This window comes from Pavona decussata, unplaced genomic scaffold, assembly GCF_977016875.1.
Source record: "Pavona decussata unplaced genomic scaffold, jaPavDecu1.1 SCAFFOLD_45, whole genome shotgun sequence".
NCBI classification, from domain to species: Eukaryota; Metazoa; Cnidaria; class Anthozoa; order Scleractinia; family Agariciidae; genus Pavona; species Pavona decussata.
The window spans coordinates 2,067,145-2,085,220 of NW_028145467.1; the positions used below are offsets into that span (position 1 = coordinate 2,067,145).

The window sequence follows — 18,076 nt, forward strand, 5'->3', positions numbered from 1 at the left end:
GCGCTCAATTTAAGCGGTACTGACTTGGTTATCAGGCCCCAGTTGTTCAAAGGGCGGATAATTTTATCCACTAGATAGTTCGCTATCCGGCAGATAAAATGCGTGCAAGAGTTTATCGATAGTCCTATAATTCATGAATAGAGTAGAAGGATATGTCAAATTTAACAATGGGGTTGAGTGAAAAAAACCTGCCAAAAGCATTGGTTGGAGTACATTTGCTCGGCTGGATAGACCTTTCTCACTCGGCGGCCATGTTGAGACTCAGGAAAATAAAAAGCTTTGTTTTTGCACGGTTAGCCTCGCACTGAATTCGCGTGTGGGCGAGGCTAACCGTGCAAAAACAAAGCTTTTTATTCTCCTGAGACTCAACATGGCCGCCGAGTGACAAAGGTCTATAGCTACTTATCGAGTGGATAAAGTTATCCGCTCTTTGAACAACTGGGGCCAGGTTTGCAAAACAGCTGCATCATTTCCAGGTAATATAACAAAAACTAGAAGTGTTTTATCTAATTTCCAAACACCGAGAGGCGGTGCTAAGTTTTTTAAACTTACTTCGAGGAGTTTGGAAATAAGATGAAACACTCTTTCAAGTGTTCGATATACACGTGGCTTCTCAAACCATAATAATTCCTGGACAAAATCAAAGCAAAAGTTTTATGATAATTTAAACCCCACTTCCAAAACTCCTTCACGTTAGTAATTTCCTTGTTTTCTGTACATGAATTATTAATGATGAAATGAGAAAGTAAAACAGGTGTTAGTACAGTACGTTTCTTCCTAATCAACAGAAGTGGCACTTCACGCCTTCCAATACTGGGAGCAGATACAGGTGTATAGCAGCATTTACACGCGCGTGAAATGCATGCGACATGTTGAATTTACGCGCAACACTCGCGCACATAACGCGCGCGTAAAAATCTACACGAACTGTTACATGAGATGGAATTACAATAAATGCACTTCGCTTGTACTTAGACCAGAGGCAAACGCCTTCTTTTCGTTACACGCGACTTGCGTGTATTCTTCACCTGGCAACATTCAGGAATTTGACAGAAGGTTCGGTGGTGAAAGTATTAGAGAAGAATAATTAAAACATCTGCTCACACTAATCAGGCTGCGTGTACATGCACAGCTAACCTTGACATGCTATCAGGAGCTGGAGTCGTCAACTAGGAAGCCACAATTGAATTGGATATTGAGTACAGTTTGAACACACAGAATTCATTGTCATCCTAAAAGCTCATATTATGAAGGTTTAAGGTTGGCATGTGCTATTTGTCTTTGTCTTCGGACTCCGCTGGTGGTGTTATGCGGAAATAGCAGATGTTGAGGTAGTTACATATTTCGTTACCCAGGGCAAAGTTGTAGCGTAATTGTTCAAATAACACATGGCCCTAAAGGAGTGAAAGAAAATGTAAAATTGTTATTAGGCAATCATCATCAATCATCATCGTAGCAGTACTTAACCTTGAGACTTGTCTGAGTGTTTAAGGATGCCAAGTTGAATGGTAATTTTTACAATTAATTTTTATTGTGTAATTTTTTAAAATTATTATCTAATGGTAAAGCGCCCTGGACAGCTAGTGGATTATGGCGGTCAAGAATTGTATTTCTGTATTTTAATTTAATTTAATTTGTTCATCGAGCAGAAAGGTTGGTAATGTTCGGCAACTTTCAATGAATAAAATAAAGGTGAGGCCGATGAAAGCTTGTGCACTTTGTCCTGAAACCACACCGAATCATTAGCTTTATGACCCTGAGTGGTTCAGAATGATGTGAAAAGATAGAAGAAAGAAGAAAGACGAGACCGAAATAAAAAGGCTATGCAACATTATTTTTGTTATAATTTATATTGGCAACTTAGACTTGAGCGGGCCCGTTGTCAAAAATCCAGGTAGGCACCCTATATAAAGCTAATAAAATATTCCCGGATTTTTTTAAAATGGCTTCACTCGAGTCATGCTTCCTTGACTGTCTGGTGCGAATGGTTTTTTGTTGTTCAAAAACTACCTCAAAAGTTGCCAACATAAATACAAAAGGCTGCGAAGTCTTTCCCCCCTTTCCTCTCTCTTCTTTCTCCTTTTCTTGTCTCTTTTGCCTCATTCTAAACCTAATCAGGACCATGAAACCCATGATTCGGTGTCATTTCACAAAAAGCACTTCAGTTCTTATCAACCACTTTTTCATAAATTTGGTTAGATACACTGTATATGGTAACCTCCCACGCAGTCGTTTTTAGAGGACTTGTATTTGTGGGGAGGAGGAGTCCCCTAAAAACGACTGCGTGGGAGGCTTTGCATAAGTATATGGTTAATATAACTATTTAATTTTCCATAATAAAAAAAAAATGTGTAACAATGTGCAAAATTAAGATAAATTCTATTTTATTGAACATTACATTGAATTTTGCTCCACGTAAGCCATATTCTCGAAGTGATCAGTTTGACATAATGATTATTATCAAAAGAAACAGCAAACTAACAGTTTGTCAGCTGGAAAGCATGCACCCTCTCACAAACACCAGGGACAGATACATGTATTGTAGAAAGCTGTTGCAGTGTATGTCACAAAACACAGACATACATGTACAATACTCCAAAACAGATAACATCAACATGTACTTTTGTTTGCTTACTATGCCTCAAAAGTGTAACAACAAACATTGGCCACCACAGTCTCCTGCTATGCAGCTCCTTGATGGGTTGTCATACAATGTGTAGTGACGTGTTGGGTTGTCACGCAATGCACCTCAGTTTACCAAAGTACACATCATGACCGAAATGGTGACTTGACTTTGCAAGAGACTAGCAAGGGGAACTGGTTGTCTAATGTCAATTAATGCTTAAACGGCAAGTTGAGTTTTGTTTTTCCTTTCTTTGCTTCCTTACAAGCATTTTCAATGCTTATTTGAATTAATTTTATGTTACCGTATTTACTCGATTAACCGCCCTGGGCGCTTATTTTATTTTGGGCCCATGAGGGTGGGCGCTTATTATTTTCCCAGCATTTGCAGCAAGCGAGGACATTTTTAGAGAATAGCAAAACAAGGCATAACAAGTTTATTTCGCTTCAAAAGACAAAATAAAATGCAAATGCTATCATAAAAAGTCATGAATAATGTAAAAGTTCATTGATTACCGTATCTTGTTTTTTTTTTTTTATCTTCTTTTTAAATTTGACGTCTTTTGGTTGATCGTGTTTTAATTATTACTTGTTTCATGGGAGGTGCCTCGCATGGGTCCTCGCGTCCCGTTCGCACCTGCCCTTTAGACCTTATCACTTTAAATCACTTTGCACATATATTTCATTTCTTTCTGGCTGTTTAATTTGCTGTATGTAACATGTGTAATGGTCAATAAAGCCGTTAAAAAAAAAATCTAAAACCAACTTTTGAACACAATTGACGCTGCACGTACTTTGCGCTGGGCTAGTACATAACTGTTTTTTGTTGGGAGGGGGGTGGGGTGGGGAGGGCGCTTATAAACTTTTTGGGCTTTCCGGGTGGGCGTTTATTGGAGGTGGGCGCTTATTCGAAGGTGGGCAGTTAATCGAATAAATACGGTAATTAATTTAATTACAGTAATTTAATTAATTTTATAACTCTATGTTTTAACCAGGTGGAAGGAGGAGGGAAGGACTTTCTTATGAATGGTCCCTTTTCCTGCCATAAAGAACGGTAGCAAGAATCCAATTTGTAAAGGTGAGGCTGTAGACATACAGTGTACAACGGTCATGTCATCCTGCTTTGAGCCATGCATACTTGTTACAAAAAGTAAACAATTTGTAAGGTGTAAAGGAAGAAATTTCCAACTTACCATCATACACCAGAGTAAAAGGTACTCATCAATAGGTGAGCCATAATGGATGTTAAGAATCTGAAGAATTCCTCCAATCATTGTGGAATCTTTAAACTCAACAGGACTCCGCGTCATGCACCCAACCTGGTTTCAGGATTTCAAAGCATTTATCTACATGTATGTGAGACTAGAATGGAGAACACTGTCTTTTTCATTAGAAGAGCAATTACATGCATTAATATTAATGAAAATAATGTGATAGAATAATTATGTTAAGCCTGGTCAAGAAATGAGAATGATGTATTGACCAGTAAATGACACAGGCATACTCAGAAAAAAAATCTGAGTGCTCCTAACAGGAGTTGAACCTTCCTACGACCTTCCAATTACTAGTTTGGATGCTCTACCACTGAGCTACAGGAGACTCGTGGGAGTTTAGGCCATTAAACTAGGTTCATGGGACAAACATCCTGCGTACTCCTAGGATTGGAATCAATGTGTGGCATATGTGCGTGGAAAACAATGTACTAACACTGTCAAGAAAAATAAGATGTACATGTACATGTACATGGTGCTACGTGTACATATCTGCACATTATCAGTACATGCAATCAGAAAATGGTTCTTTGTGATTTGCTCCTACTAAAATTTGACCTTGTGTTGTGGCACTTCATAGTTCTTGCACAGTGTTAATGTCACAGTCATGTAAAAAGTTAACACAATTTAAAAGCTTTTAATAATTATACATAAATCATATACATGTACCAATACTGTAAAGATTTGATTCTCTTTAGTCTGGGAGCTCAGGGAGGGTGTTTCATTGCAAACGGGGCACAGCTGTACATGCATTTATACTGTTCTGACAGTATTATGAGAGCATTCATATGTACAATGTACAGCAGATACATGTATGATAAGCAACTCCCGTACATTGTTGGGAAGACAGCATTTTTTTCTGAGCTGTCTTTTTTATTTCAGAATACTTCTTTTACTGATATACATGTGTACATGTAAAAACACCCGATGGACAACCACAAAAACTAGCTATTAAAACAGTATGTAATTGACCACTCCCCCTTGGGGCTTTTCAGGGTCAATGAACAACGGCTCTAATGATACAAGACCATGACATCGGGAACTCCATGCCCTACTCTTTTTGAACATTGCCAAGGCTTCTTTAACCTCCCACAGATTATTATTAGGAATAAGTGTTGTGAGACGGGACCTACGGTTTATCGTCCTTATCCGAGAAGACTAGAAAGTCTAACCATTATTTTTTTTTGCAGATGTCATTACCAAGGCAGCACTTTCTCCTCAGTTATTTAAAATCCCTGAGTGTTGGTCCGGCTGGGGTTTGAACCCATGACCCCCCGCACGGTAGTCCGGTACTCTGCCAACTGAGCTAACCGGTCGACAATAAGAACAACAACAATACAATTTCAGAGTGTCATCATTAATATTTTTTGTCCGCAGCTTCAAGGTCACTATCTTATACACCTGTGCACGCAGGAGTGCTAAATCAGAAAAGGGGCCTCGCATCCCTGGTGAAAAACCTCACAGGATCTTCAAGGATCTTTGAAGATCTTCAAAGACCTGCTAAAGATCCTCAAAGACAAAGATCCTCAAAGGATCCTTACAGGATCTTTGAAGATCGTCCAAAGATCTTTAAAGATCCTGTATCTGCAAGATCTTGAACAAAGATCCTTAGGGAATCAATAAGGATCTTGCAAGGATCTTACAAAGATCCTTGTAAAGATTCCTGCAAAGATCTTTGCAAGGATCCTTTAAGATCCTCAAGGATTAAATGAAGATCTTTAAAGAATCCTTAAAAGATCCTTGTAAAGATCTTGCAAAGATCTTTGCCAGGATCCTTGAGGATTTAATGAGGATCTTTGAAGAACCTTAAAAAGATCCTTGTAAAGATCTTGCAAGGATCTTTGCCAGGATCCTTGAGGATTTAATGAGGATCTTTTAAGAATCTTAAAAAGATCCTTGTGAAGATCTTAAAAAGATCTTTGCCAGGATCCTTGAGGATTTAATGAGGATCTTTGAAGAATCTTTAAAAGATCCTTGTGAAGATCTTGCAAAGGTCTTTGCCAGGATCCTCAAGGATTTAATGAGGATCTTTGAAGAATCTTAGAAAGATCTTTGCTAGAATCCTCGAAGATTTAACATGGATCTTTAACAAATCTTAAAGGATTGTTGCCATAATTTATCAGGATCCTCAAGGATTTAATGAGGATCTTTGAAGAATCTTTAAAACATCTTTCAAAGATCTTTCCCATGATCCACCAGGATCCTCGATAATTTTTAAATTGGATGTCGCTTAAAGATCTTAAATAGATCCCTGTAAGGATTTGAAACAGTAGCAAGTCTCAGCCAAGAAAATTAGTAACACATTGTGAAGGGCTCAATAATTTATTGAACACCATGTTGCTGTGCAAAAGACAAAACTTGCAAAAACCGAACACAAAAGTCAATAAGATGGTTTACATTAAGATGATTGCACTTTACAAGTCAAGCTTTCAGTCAGCTGATTGATCAAATTATATTAATGTAACCTGAAGATTAACTACAGAACTAAGTGAACTTGATGAAGAAGACAAAGATGTAGTGAAAAGCAATAAAAGAAGTCATATTCAATTTCATAATTGAGCTGGTATGATAAAAATCCTACATCAGAATCTCATAGTGCATTTCAGAGTCACATGACTGTTTCACTGGTGGTCTGTCATACATGAAAATTGCGCAATCACTCTTAATTAAGCCCATCCTAACCAATGAAATTGCCTCGTTGTTTTTTTTTTAAATTGCATTGAGCGCACTTGGTACTGACATGAAAGCTACCAAATTAAGATTTCAGATGTTAACCAAAAGGTTACCTGTGAAGAGTTTCAAAGTTAACCTTGAGTTCCACACAGTCTGGAAAGATTAACCTGTTACCAACACATGGTACACATATATTGAATCTAATGATCAGGGCTGTCATTAAGTTGTTAGCATGTGGCATTAAGCTTCTTACCTGTAACAATCTTGTCAATTTCTCACTAAAATGATCCTTCAACCATCAAGATCAACTGTAACATCAAGGTTCTTTCAAGGGTATTCAGGCCTAATAGGTGTTATGGGATAGGGCCCTTAATGACAGCCCTGATTTCATCAATTATTACAGTTACCCTTCCCATGGAACACATGCTAATTTAATCATGTTGGTAGTGCTTAAACACAGGACTAACATGACAAAGATGCAAGGCATCCATAGGAAAATAATTACTTTAGAAAAAGAAAATTAAAAAGGAAAATTTTTAATGTTTTTTTTTTAATAAGATCTTAATCAAAATTAGTACCGTGATCTTACAACCATTCTGATTAAGGTCTTACCACCTTACAATTATTATCTTGGTAAGATCTTAGCATAAATTAAGAATGACAGTTTTAAAAAACAGTTCTTATGAAGATCTTGAAAAACAAAAACAAAAACCTTCTTCTTTGGTTCAATTCTTTATTAAGATCTCATAATATCATACAAGAATCTTGACAGGATCTAAGAATAAATAAACATGCCCGCAATACTCTTACACTGACTGTGATTATCTCTTTACTTGTATTGTTATTAACAATAAAATTTACTAGTTGTTTGTTGTGACATCTTGTACATCTTACTACTGTTTCCTTCAGTGTTCTAAGTTGATAAACGCAATGTAGACATGTGTGTTTCTAAACAAATGCTTAAAAAATATGACTGTTAAGACTTACAGTGTGCAGTTTACAGATTGTATTTGCATAAAAAAAAACTAAATGCACGGTCCTACACTGAAACTCACTTGCAAAAACACTGTCTATTACTTACAAACCTTCTTTGATGAATCTCAACTCCATTTAATGCCAAAAAGAACAAAAATGCTTTGAATCATAATCCCTTCGACTTCCATGCATAATGTTAGCTTATAAAATGAGCAAGAAAACGTGGAAAAACGTGGAATCACAGCAACACCGGCAGCCATCTTGGATTTCATTCAGACTGCGAAGACTGGGTACCATTTTGGTCAGCAGTTATGCCACTGCAGGCTCGGAGAAAGACCGTTTCATATTAGATTTCAGGGATTTCAGGCGGGATTCAAATCTATACAGCACACATTTCCTCTGGATTTTGCCTCTGCTACGCTAGAAAAATGATGGCTTCAAGTAGCAAACTGTGGACAACCACTTTTTAGAAAGAGGTAAGTTTCGACACCAATTATTTTGTGAAAGACTGCATGAAAATGTGCGATCGTCCAAGCGAATTATAGACAACGTGCATGCATATCTGCTTCTTGAAGATTATTGAGGTGGTCATTCCCTATTTAGTTTTTATATGAAGCTTTTGCAAACGTTGTTACGGAGTCATTCGTAGCCAGGTTAATATCATGACAGAGTTGGTATAAGCTGAAGACTTGAGTCATAGATCTTGATTTGGCGTGAAGATTAGTTTACGATCTTCGTGCATGGAGTGTACGACTGAAGGCAGCAACTAACAAAATTGTTACTGGTGAGAAGCTCACTGTAACATTGTCTAAAAAGTTAAAGGCATCTTAGTGGTCACTGTGATCACTCAGAAGAACTGATCAAAAGTGCACAATTTTCTGTCTGACGGTAGATTTTCATCTCGATCCTGTCTCCATTTTGTTGTCAAGGTTGTCAGACTCAAAACTGCAGCTTCAGCGTCAAGTCACCAAATCCTGCTCAATAAAGTCACTTGTAATTATGATAGTTGGAGTCTATTTTGACTGATTTAATTTTGTTGTGGATCATGACTTCTGCTACTTCTACTCGGCAACAATAATACTAAATAAAAGTTTGTACATGTAACTTGCATAATGGCAGTATTTGATCAGTTCTTGATTTCATAGTTGGAAACAGCAAGCAATATAAAGGGAACACTAAGTAACAATCCTTTATTGTTTTTGATCAATGCAATCATTTTTTCTTATAATAGGCTTTAATGAACATGTCAAAGCTGCATTAAGAATGGTAATATTTCACACATTGTAAATGGTTCAGCCTACACTCTGGAATTTTTAATTGGCTCAGAGAAACTCTCAAAACAATTAAACTGAAAAGTGGCATTCATGTGTCACTTTAAAGCTGTTTAAGAGACAGTGATCTTAATTTTCAGTTCACACAATGATGATGTAATCCTGCTCTTCAGTGGGTTGTGGCTTAATCCAGCTGCATGTACATTCCATCTCCAACATTTGAAAAACAATTGTTTTTAGTTGCTTCACTGAGTATCTCTTGTATGTTGGTGCCATTCTTTTCACTGAAAAGTTGAAAGACTCTGCTCCCAAACAGTATAAATTACTGGCCCACTGGCCTGAGTGGAAAGTCTACAACAACTCTCAATAGCTGTTGAAACGCTACTCCCCTTTCCTTTGGGTCAATGTTGTTTGAGCAAATTGGCGTGCACATTGTCATTGCTTTCATTGGACTTTACTTAGGAGGAGGAGGAGGTAGGGAGACACTTGTAACAAACAGTGTTTCAACATTTTGATGCCAATAGTAAGCTGCTGTCAGCATTAATTGCTCAGAGGCAAATAGTAGATGGTGACTTGACCAATGGGGGCACACACTAAACCTTAGTTAATAAATTATTATTGTTCTAATATTGGTACATATGTACATGTAGCTTTTTTTAGCAAGGGAAATAGCGTAAAAAAATGATATCTTGGTTTTTATTTTTGGTTTTAATTATTTTTCTTTTTTTCTCCACAGGGGCCATACAGGATAATTTCAAGCTTTCATGTTTTCTTGCTTTTAACATGCAACTGGAAGGACTTATTGGCTTTTTTTGTTATGTTTTTTAATGTTATTTTTTTATTTTTATATATCTGTTTATTTTACACTAACACTAAAGAACATTATTGTACCAGTGGAAACCAAGCTCTTATTCATATGTACACTCTGTTAGGTTGCTTCTTTCTTGGGAAAATAATACTGGCAAATAATAAGTCTCAGGATTGTTGAGAAAGGCTTTAAAGCTGCCAGGTTAATTAAGTTAAATAGATTATTATAAGTGCTTCATTAATTGATGCAAATGAAAGAAAAAGTTACATGTAGAACTTTGTCCTAGTCTAGGGAACATTTGTTGGTAAAGGTTTGTTTCTGTCACTCTTTTGTGAATTACAATATATTAGAATAGTGCTGTTGATCTTGTGAGCATGCATCACAAGAACTTGAATACAATCTTATGCCTTGTAAAAAAAGCCATAATGGCATTGTAGATGAAAGTTTCCATGTTAACTTTGAAGATTGTTGTGATAAATTTATTTCACATGAATAGCTAAGATTTATCAATAAACGGTTATCACACTTATAGTTTTTCTTGTTGGTTATGGTTTGACAATGCCTCAGCCTTTGAATTGAAGTGCTAGAAGCATATCCAGGTATGTGTAGGTTTTGCATTTTAAGCAAGCTGTGATCAAACTCTCAGGAACACATGATTCTAGGTTATTTGAATGAACCATTGTAGGTCATTGCCAGAAATGTCAGGGCAATCCAAAGAAAATAAAAAATATATACACTCCAGGGTTTTTTTTTCCTATTTTGCAGCTTGCTTGGAAAACAAAATCAAATCTTGGCCCTTTTTGATAAGATCATGACAATTTCAAGATCTTGGTAAGAAACTTATAAGACCTTGCAAGATCTTGGTAAGAATCTTATATTAAAATCTTTTAAGATTTTGGTAGGAATCTTATAAGATCTTGTAAGATCTTTGAAAGAATCTTGTGAGATCTTGTAAGAGCTGAATAAGAATAAGAATCTTTTAATCGTACAAGATATACGAATCTTTTGACAAGATCTTGTAAGGTTCTTGTAAAATTCTTATTTCTTATTAAGAATCTTGATAAGATTATTTAAGGATACTTAATGAGGATCTTTGCAAGATCTTAGGAGGATCTTTGCAAGATCTTGGGAGGATCTGCATGAGGATCTTAATAAAGATCTTCAAGGATCTTTGAAAAGATCCTCAAGGATCCTTCATTTTCTTGCCAAGATCCTCAAGGATCTTTAAGGATCCTCTAAGGATCTTCAAAGATCCTCAAGGATCTTTAAGGATCCTCTAAGGATCTTCAAAGATTCTTGAGGATCTTTGAAAGATCTTGGGAGGATCCTCAAAGATCCTTGAGGATCTTTGCAAGATCTTAGGAGGATCCTTAAAGATTCTTGAGGATCTTTGAAAGATCTTGGGAGGATCCTTAAAGATTCTTGAGGATCTTTGAAAGATCTTTATGGATCTTTGAAGATCCTTAGAGGATCCTTAAAGATCCTTGAGGATCTTTGAAGATCCTAAGAGGATCCTTAAAGATCCTTGAGGATCTTGGCAAGAAAATGAAGGATCCTTGAGGATCTTTTCAAAGATCCTTGAAGATCTTTATTAAGATCCTCATAAAGATCCTCATGCAGATCTTTAAGGATCCTTAAAGATCCTTGAAAGATTTTCACCAGGGATGGTACAGTTCAATGATGCACCTTTTAGTATAGGGGCAGTCTTGAGATACAGCTGCAGTGGGCACTTGTTGTAAAGGGGACACCTACAGTAACAACAGTCATTTAAGGTGGGGGGTGGGGGGGGGGGGGAGAGCAGCTGCATGCACTGGAAAAAGGGAATTTATTATTACAGTAGTCTAAGTACTCTGGAAGTCCTTAATACATACCACAAGTTTGATGGTGATCTTGGAACACGCCATACCAAATGCCATGACAAACAAACATGGATGCTTTTGAAATAAACTGGTAGATGAAGTCCTTGCAGTAAGATAGGCCATATAAATCATACAAGCAATTGGGAACAATGGTGACAAAACACTAGTTCCCTAAAACGAGCAAAGGAGGCATAAGCACAAACAGAAGCAAGGAATATAGTTGGTTTTCAGAGCAACATTTTGACGGGTTGCATTTCATAGGATTTTAGTTAAAAGTACATAATTATATATACAGCTACATGCTTACTTTTGGCAGTCAATAGAAAATTGAAAATAATTGTACATGTACATGTACAGACGGTACATACTGTATAATCAATTTCTCATTTACAGTTGTACTTCATGTTGATGATTTTAAACTTATCAGATCTGCATATACTGTAAGTTTCCATTTCTAGCTTTGGAGTGTAGAAACCTTTTACTTAATAGCTAGTTCTTGCAGTAAAACATGCTGTAATAACACATGCCCATTTTATATTTTCTTCCATGGTACAGTAGGACCATCTGTTTTCATAAACTCTTTAAGTCACAATGTATTAATACATGTAAATACCACTTTGACAGTAAATAAGAAAGAAAAAAGTATATAATAAATTAAATAAATAAATGAAGGAAAAAGTGACTGCACATTCTAGATAAACATAATAACAACCAAATAAATAACTTACCGCTACGGTTGAACCATTTTTGCCTTTTCCGCCCTCATATATTTGGATAAAAATTGTTGAAAGAGCATACACAGAACCAAGGACACAAAAACCAAAAACAACTGCCCTAAGTGAAACATCAAAATAGGGTACCTGAAAAAAAAAAATGAATTCATTAACTAATAGATGGGGAATTGTGTATCAACAGGTAAATTTTTCAGGACTGCTTGCATTGTTCAGGCTTCAAAGTTGTTGTTGTTGTTGTTGTTGTTTTTTTTTTTTTACAAGGGACCAGGCGCATGTACAGTCATGTAGTTGAACAAGACCTAAATAATCATGACATCTTAAAATAAAGTTACCATTATATTGAGCACTACATTCTACACTGTAGTGGTTAAAATGGTAAAGTTGTACTACAAGCCAAATGGCCCACATCGCTGGAGCTTAATCCAGTTTCTGAGTAGCATGAAGCAGCTAGGAGTATTGCTACTCTTCCCCCCCCCCCCCCCCCTACCCCCCACCAGGATGGGATGCTAGTCCATTGTAGGGTTACTTCAAGCAGTATGTTGCTGGTACCCATTTATACAAGGGTCAATTCAATAAAACTTTCACACTTGTAGTTTACCAGCTGGGCAGTTAGTTTGACAAGCCTACAAGAAAACTAACCCAATGACTAGTTCAGAAATGAGTTCAAAACTCATTGGTAAAGACTTCTAACAATGTTAAGCAGACTCATGTTGTGCATGAGCGTGCAATTACAAGGGCCCAGATTGTAAGTTACAAGTGTAAACATTTTATTAAATTGGCCCCTGGGTGAAGAGATGCAATGTGGAGCAAAGTTTCTTGTCTTTAGAAGGAAACAACACACCAATGAAGTGACCACATAGCTGACTGTCCAATTGGAAATCCTATGAAATCCTACCTCCACCTGGCCCCTGCTAGTAATGGACTAGCTCATTTTTGATATTTTAAATCATGTTGTGCAATATTTATTATTTTCTACTGAGCCACTAAATGGAAACTTAGCTCACCTGATGAGACCACACTTCAACACCAAAGATTCCTGAAATAAAGAATATAAGCATTCCGGCGAACTGAAGCTCAGTCACATCAATTCTGCAAAGATAAAGTGGAGTATTTTGTTGCAGATCTACAAAGGCAACACTAGCAATTTCTTTAAGGGAAGTCTTGAAGTTCTCTGCATTAAGGGGGGTATTCTCCAAATGCTGTTACAATTTATTACAATTATGATCTATTCTCCTTGGCTTCAAATTTCCAATCACACTGGAAGGTTCCTGGAAGGCTTCAGTTAAAATAAAATGAAAAAAACAACAACAACAACAACAAAACAAACAAACAAACATGAAAGAATAATCTGTAAGGCCTTGACTACTGGCTAAAACCATGCACACAAACCACATATTAAACACTTTTTTTGTCAGCAATGTTTAAGTAAACTGCAGAATTCGACTGGTGCCTACAATGCATTCCCTCAAGGCAACATTAACGGTTCAGTATATTAAGCTAATAAATCCTTAATTTTTCAGTTTTAGGGCTGATTTTCACTATTGGCAGAGTTAGAGTCCCAAGAATTAGTAGGAGAAGCAGAAGCAGACGAATAAACCAATCACAATGCATGTTTTCAGGTAATCTGAAATTATACTGATTTGGGCAGCAAAAAACATGTCGTGCCTGAGAATAAGCAAATGTGATACTGAAAGTTGATTTTTCCACTTCTGATTGCAACTCCATTGTTTGATATCCACTTGATCTTAATGCTTTCTGCTTCTGACTACATGTATGACACTGACTGACTCCATCGCTAATGAAAACCTGCCTAATTACACAGGGCTCAAGATTAACGGTAGCCAACTACATGTAGCCACAGACTGGTTTAAATTCAGTTTTGGCTAGTGGGTTTTGTGCTCTCACTGGCCATTTTGACTTACTAAAAATATTATCATAAAGCACTAAAGTGCTGGCCCCAGTTGTTCAAAGGCCGGATAACTTTAACCGCTGGATAAGGCACTATTCGGGGTCTAAAATATACTTCACGTTAAACGTTGTCCAAGGTTTTCGTTCACTCTTAAAATAGACTGTGGTTAGAGTGTGCATATTCGCTTGTACACATGAAATACTGAAATCTTTGCACAGATTGAAACTGTCAGATACATGTAGTGACAAAATATCCACTGGATAAAGTTATCCGGCCTTTGAACCACTGGGGCCTGGACAGAAAACTAATATAATTTAATAACCACAAAAGCAAATCAAGAGAACAAGACCTGCATTGTACATTTGTACGTTTGGCCGCTTTTTGTGCTGCATGCCTAGATTTGAGGCTTATTTTGTGTTCAGATCAACTTGAAATTCAGTTGCAAATAATGCAATTTGTAAACAGTAAATACATGTACATGTAGTAAACAGTAATTATTACACATCTAATAAAAAAATTGTCTGACCTCCCTCTCTCCCCTTTTTGTAAAGCGAATTAGTGAGGCTGTGACTAGCGAAAATTTTGTTTTGGCTAGTTGAAATCAGACCTGTTACTGTACTAGCCACTAGGCTTTAAGTGAGCTAAAACATTAGTATTAAGCCCTGCTTTACAACTTAACATCCATTACACTGCACATGTAAACACCTGTAGTATGTCAGCATGTTAAATTAAATCATTTAATTTTATTGCCTTCATGCAAAGGCTATCATAAAATAATACGTTGTTTTTGAAAAGAAAAATCTTTGCAGTTGTACCCCCCACACCCCCTCTGGAAAAAAAAAAATTATGATAACATTACATGTTACATGATAAATGTATACATGTACTCACTTTCCAAATCTTATAGTTCCTGAAACATACGCTTGCCAGTGGGCACAGTAAAACATGAACGTCGCCATAAAAGATATGAAGAACATCCAAGCTGGTTCCAAACCAAACTGCATTGCGACACAGATAGCTAAAATCATTATCACCATAGAAACAGAGTCACAACCATGATCAACTAATTCTCCCAGTGGTGATGCACTTTTTGTACGTCGGGCTTGTTTACCATCAATAGCATCAAGGGACTGGTATACAAACAAACCAACAGCACTCAAAACAAATGCCCACCATGGTGCCTGTGAAATAGACAATAAATTATAAAATAATTTGTATCTAAAAATTAGTACACAAATTAATTTTATTATCATTAAAATAAATGCCACTCTTACAGCTTCCAATATTATAGTTTTGTATATTTTATTGCACATGTAAGCAATGCACATCTTACATGTGAAGTGAATCCAGAGCCTGGTTTTTCAAACAGTGGATTTTTTAAATGCTATCCAGCAGATAAAATGTACAGTACACTGCAACCAATACAGTTTATAAGGACAGCGACTTATCCACTGGATAAAGTTATCCACTCTTTGAACAACTGGGACCAAGATTCTAAAGAACTTTTTTACCAACAAAATTAATTACTGTCAGTATAATTTATTTGCATGCAAATTACAGCAATGCGGTGTTAATTGGCTGGCAGGCATTTGTAAAGGTACTTCACAAACTGTTCCCATAGATACCCTGGGCATTTGACTAGATATGTGTACACCATGCCTGGGGTCAGTGGGAAATTTGATCTTTGCTTGGGAAGGATGGGGAATTCAAACTGGATTTACAGGGGAGAGGGGGAGGGGGGTGGGATGGGATACAGACTGTATGTTTTGATCTGCCAGAACACACATGGCTTTTTAACCTTGTCTGTGGGAATTCAGAAGTTTTTATAGGATGGGATTTTCACTTTCACTTCGAAACAGTTTTAGAGATATCATTAAAAAACTCTCTGTGTGCAAGCATGAAAATTGTTTGAGTAAAGTGAAAATTTTGTCCTCCAGGAGAGGGGCATTTGAGTGCTTATCCTTGACTTTCACGTGACATCACCAAATTCTAGAATTAAAAAACCAGGAGGCCTACAAAATGTTTACCTTCACTCAAGGAAGGATTACCTAAAAATGTGTCTTTCCACAATTTCTTAGCTCGATGTCATACTTCCTTTTGAAAGTAGAACAGTTTCAATTTCCGAGTTTTCATTGTGCATGTCATCAGAAGGACGGCCGTGACAGAGTTTTTTTTGACTCTTCGGGTGATTTTCAGGATTCTAAACAATTTAAGTTTGAGGAGAAATATTTATCTAAACTTCGAAAATTCACAAGGGAAAACAAATCTCTCCAGATGTTTTTTCTTATTTTCGGCCGCCATGTTGGTGTCCCTCAGCTCTATAAATTTGTGTGAAACATCTTGTCAAATAACTTGAGTACAGAAAAATGCACAGACCTGACACTTGGACAGATTCCTTATTTGCTTATCATCTATAACATGTCAATTTCTTTACTTCATTCATGAATGGTTTCGATTTTTTTTTCAATGGCGTGACAAAAATCAACAGTGAAAACCGGCAATTGCTTTTTTTAAGCCCCAGTGGTGACCAACATCTAATTTCTCCATACAATGTTGCTGCTTTTTAAAACATTTAAGTCAGGAGAATAAAGGAAATAATCACCAAAGATGAAATGCATTGATTTTTAGACAAAGTCTCCCAACCAGTAGCATAAGAAATATATGGAGGACAGTGATAAGAATATACCTCTTGGTATTAGGGCTGAAAGGGTTAAGGGTTAAGCATTTGAATGACCCAGGGGGGAAGGGGGGAATTTAAAAAACGAAGACAACCTTTAAAAGTTCAAATGCCAGAGGGGTTGCCCTGGGGGTGGGGAAGGGAATGTTGAAGTTTCAAATTAATTGGTGCATAATCTTTTCATTCTTGAGGTGACAAAAATTAAAATTATTTTATATAGTACAATATAGCCTTTAAATTATAAATATACAAAGCTTAAGTAAATAGTTTATGGAATTAATTCCCACAGCTGGAAACAAGTATTTACAAATACATTGGTAAATGAAATTGAAGCCGTTTTGCATTAATTTCACGTAATTTCTAGCTTGGGAAGTAAACCAACTACATGTACATGTGCGGCGTACGGCTGTACACTGTCAGTCAAAAGTTACAGCATCATAGTCTGTCCGACTAATAAAAAAATATGATTTTATCACAAATAAAAAAAAAATGTTCTGTTGCCGTGCTTGAAGTGTATCTTTATGAATGGAAGGTCATTTTCTTAACTTAATTAGAAAAGCTTTATATTCGTGGACAATATTCATTAGATATTCGTGGACAAGAAACTTAATATACTAGATGACCGGGGAGCGATTAAAGTGCTTAATAAAAGCGAGACAAATTAGAGTCTCAACTACAAACGAACAATATTTTGATTGCAGGGAATAATATGTTAAAAAAATGAAACAAAGCGAAGGTATAAGCTACATGCATTATTCACCAATTATATAACACGGCAAATTGATTGGACCAAAAACTTCCGAATAATGAAAGTACTGTTTCTACCCCATTTTAGATACAAAACTCACCTCTCCTTTAGCTTGAGGACAGTATGAAATTAAAATGAGTGACGAAACAACATTAATGGCTAGTCCAGAGACCGTGAGAGCATTTGGTGCTATCCACATTGGTAACTGTTGAACCAGCCATCGCCAATAAACTTGAAGGGTAGGATCCAAAATCGAAACGCATTCAGCGCTATATTTGTGCTCCGCGAGCCTTTTCAACTGCCTGTCATTCAAAACAGAAATCATCGCCGATGCTCTTGTTCTGCAGCTTCCTTTGCGACGAATTTACTGTCAAAACGACGACGCTCGCCACGTAAATACAACAACATTCAGTGACACCGCATACAAGCGATGTATTACTTCCCTTGGTTTTCATTCTTCGAACTACTAAGGCCTGGTTACGGATTCGCTGGCGCGGTCGCCAAGATTACCGGAAGTTTAAAAATGCAC

General features: G+C 36.7%; 1 protein-coding gene and 1 long non-coding RNA gene across 2 annotated transcripts; one reads left to right on the forward strand and one right to left on the reverse strand.

Moving 5' to 3' along the window:
* Positions 1-636: 636 nt before the first annotated feature.
* On the reverse strand, positions 637-18,002 carry LOC146482644 (choline/ethanolaminephosphotransferase 1-like). Its single transcript, XM_085107058.1, has 7 exons — positions 17,648-18,002; positions 15,014-15,303; positions 13,218-13,302; positions 12,208-12,339; positions 11,492-11,650; positions 3,816-3,941; positions 637-1,394 (listed from the first exon to the last, which is right to left on the reverse strand). Exons 1-7 carry the CDS (start codon positions 17,870-17,872, stop codon positions 1,272-1,274), a joined length of 1,140 nt encoding a protein of 379 aa, XP_084963184.1. The 5' UTR covers positions 17,873-18,002; the 3' UTR covers positions 637-1,271.
* LOC146482645 (uncharacterized) lies at positions 6,428-10,372 on the forward strand. The gene is made up of 3 exons (XR_014864074.1): positions 6,428-7,864; positions 7,899-8,017; positions 9,549-10,372. It is a non-coding gene; the product is annotated as an uncharacterized LOC146482645 (long non-coding RNA).
* Positions 18,003-18,076: the final 74 nt, after the last annotated feature.

Coding starts and splice junctions, on each gene's coding strand:
- LOC146482644 (XM_085107058.1), bottom strand. CDS start 17,872: ATGATTTCTGTTTTGAATGACAGGCAGTTGAAAAGGCTCGCGGAGCAC. Junction 13,303..15,013: donor GGAACTATAAGATTTGGAAA/GTGAGTACATGT, acceptor TTATCTTTGCAG/AATTGATGTGACTGAGCTTC. Junction 11,651..12,207: donor AAAATGGTTCAACCGTAGCG/GTAAGTTATTTA, acceptor TGCTCGTTTTAG/GGAACTAGTGTTTTGTCACC.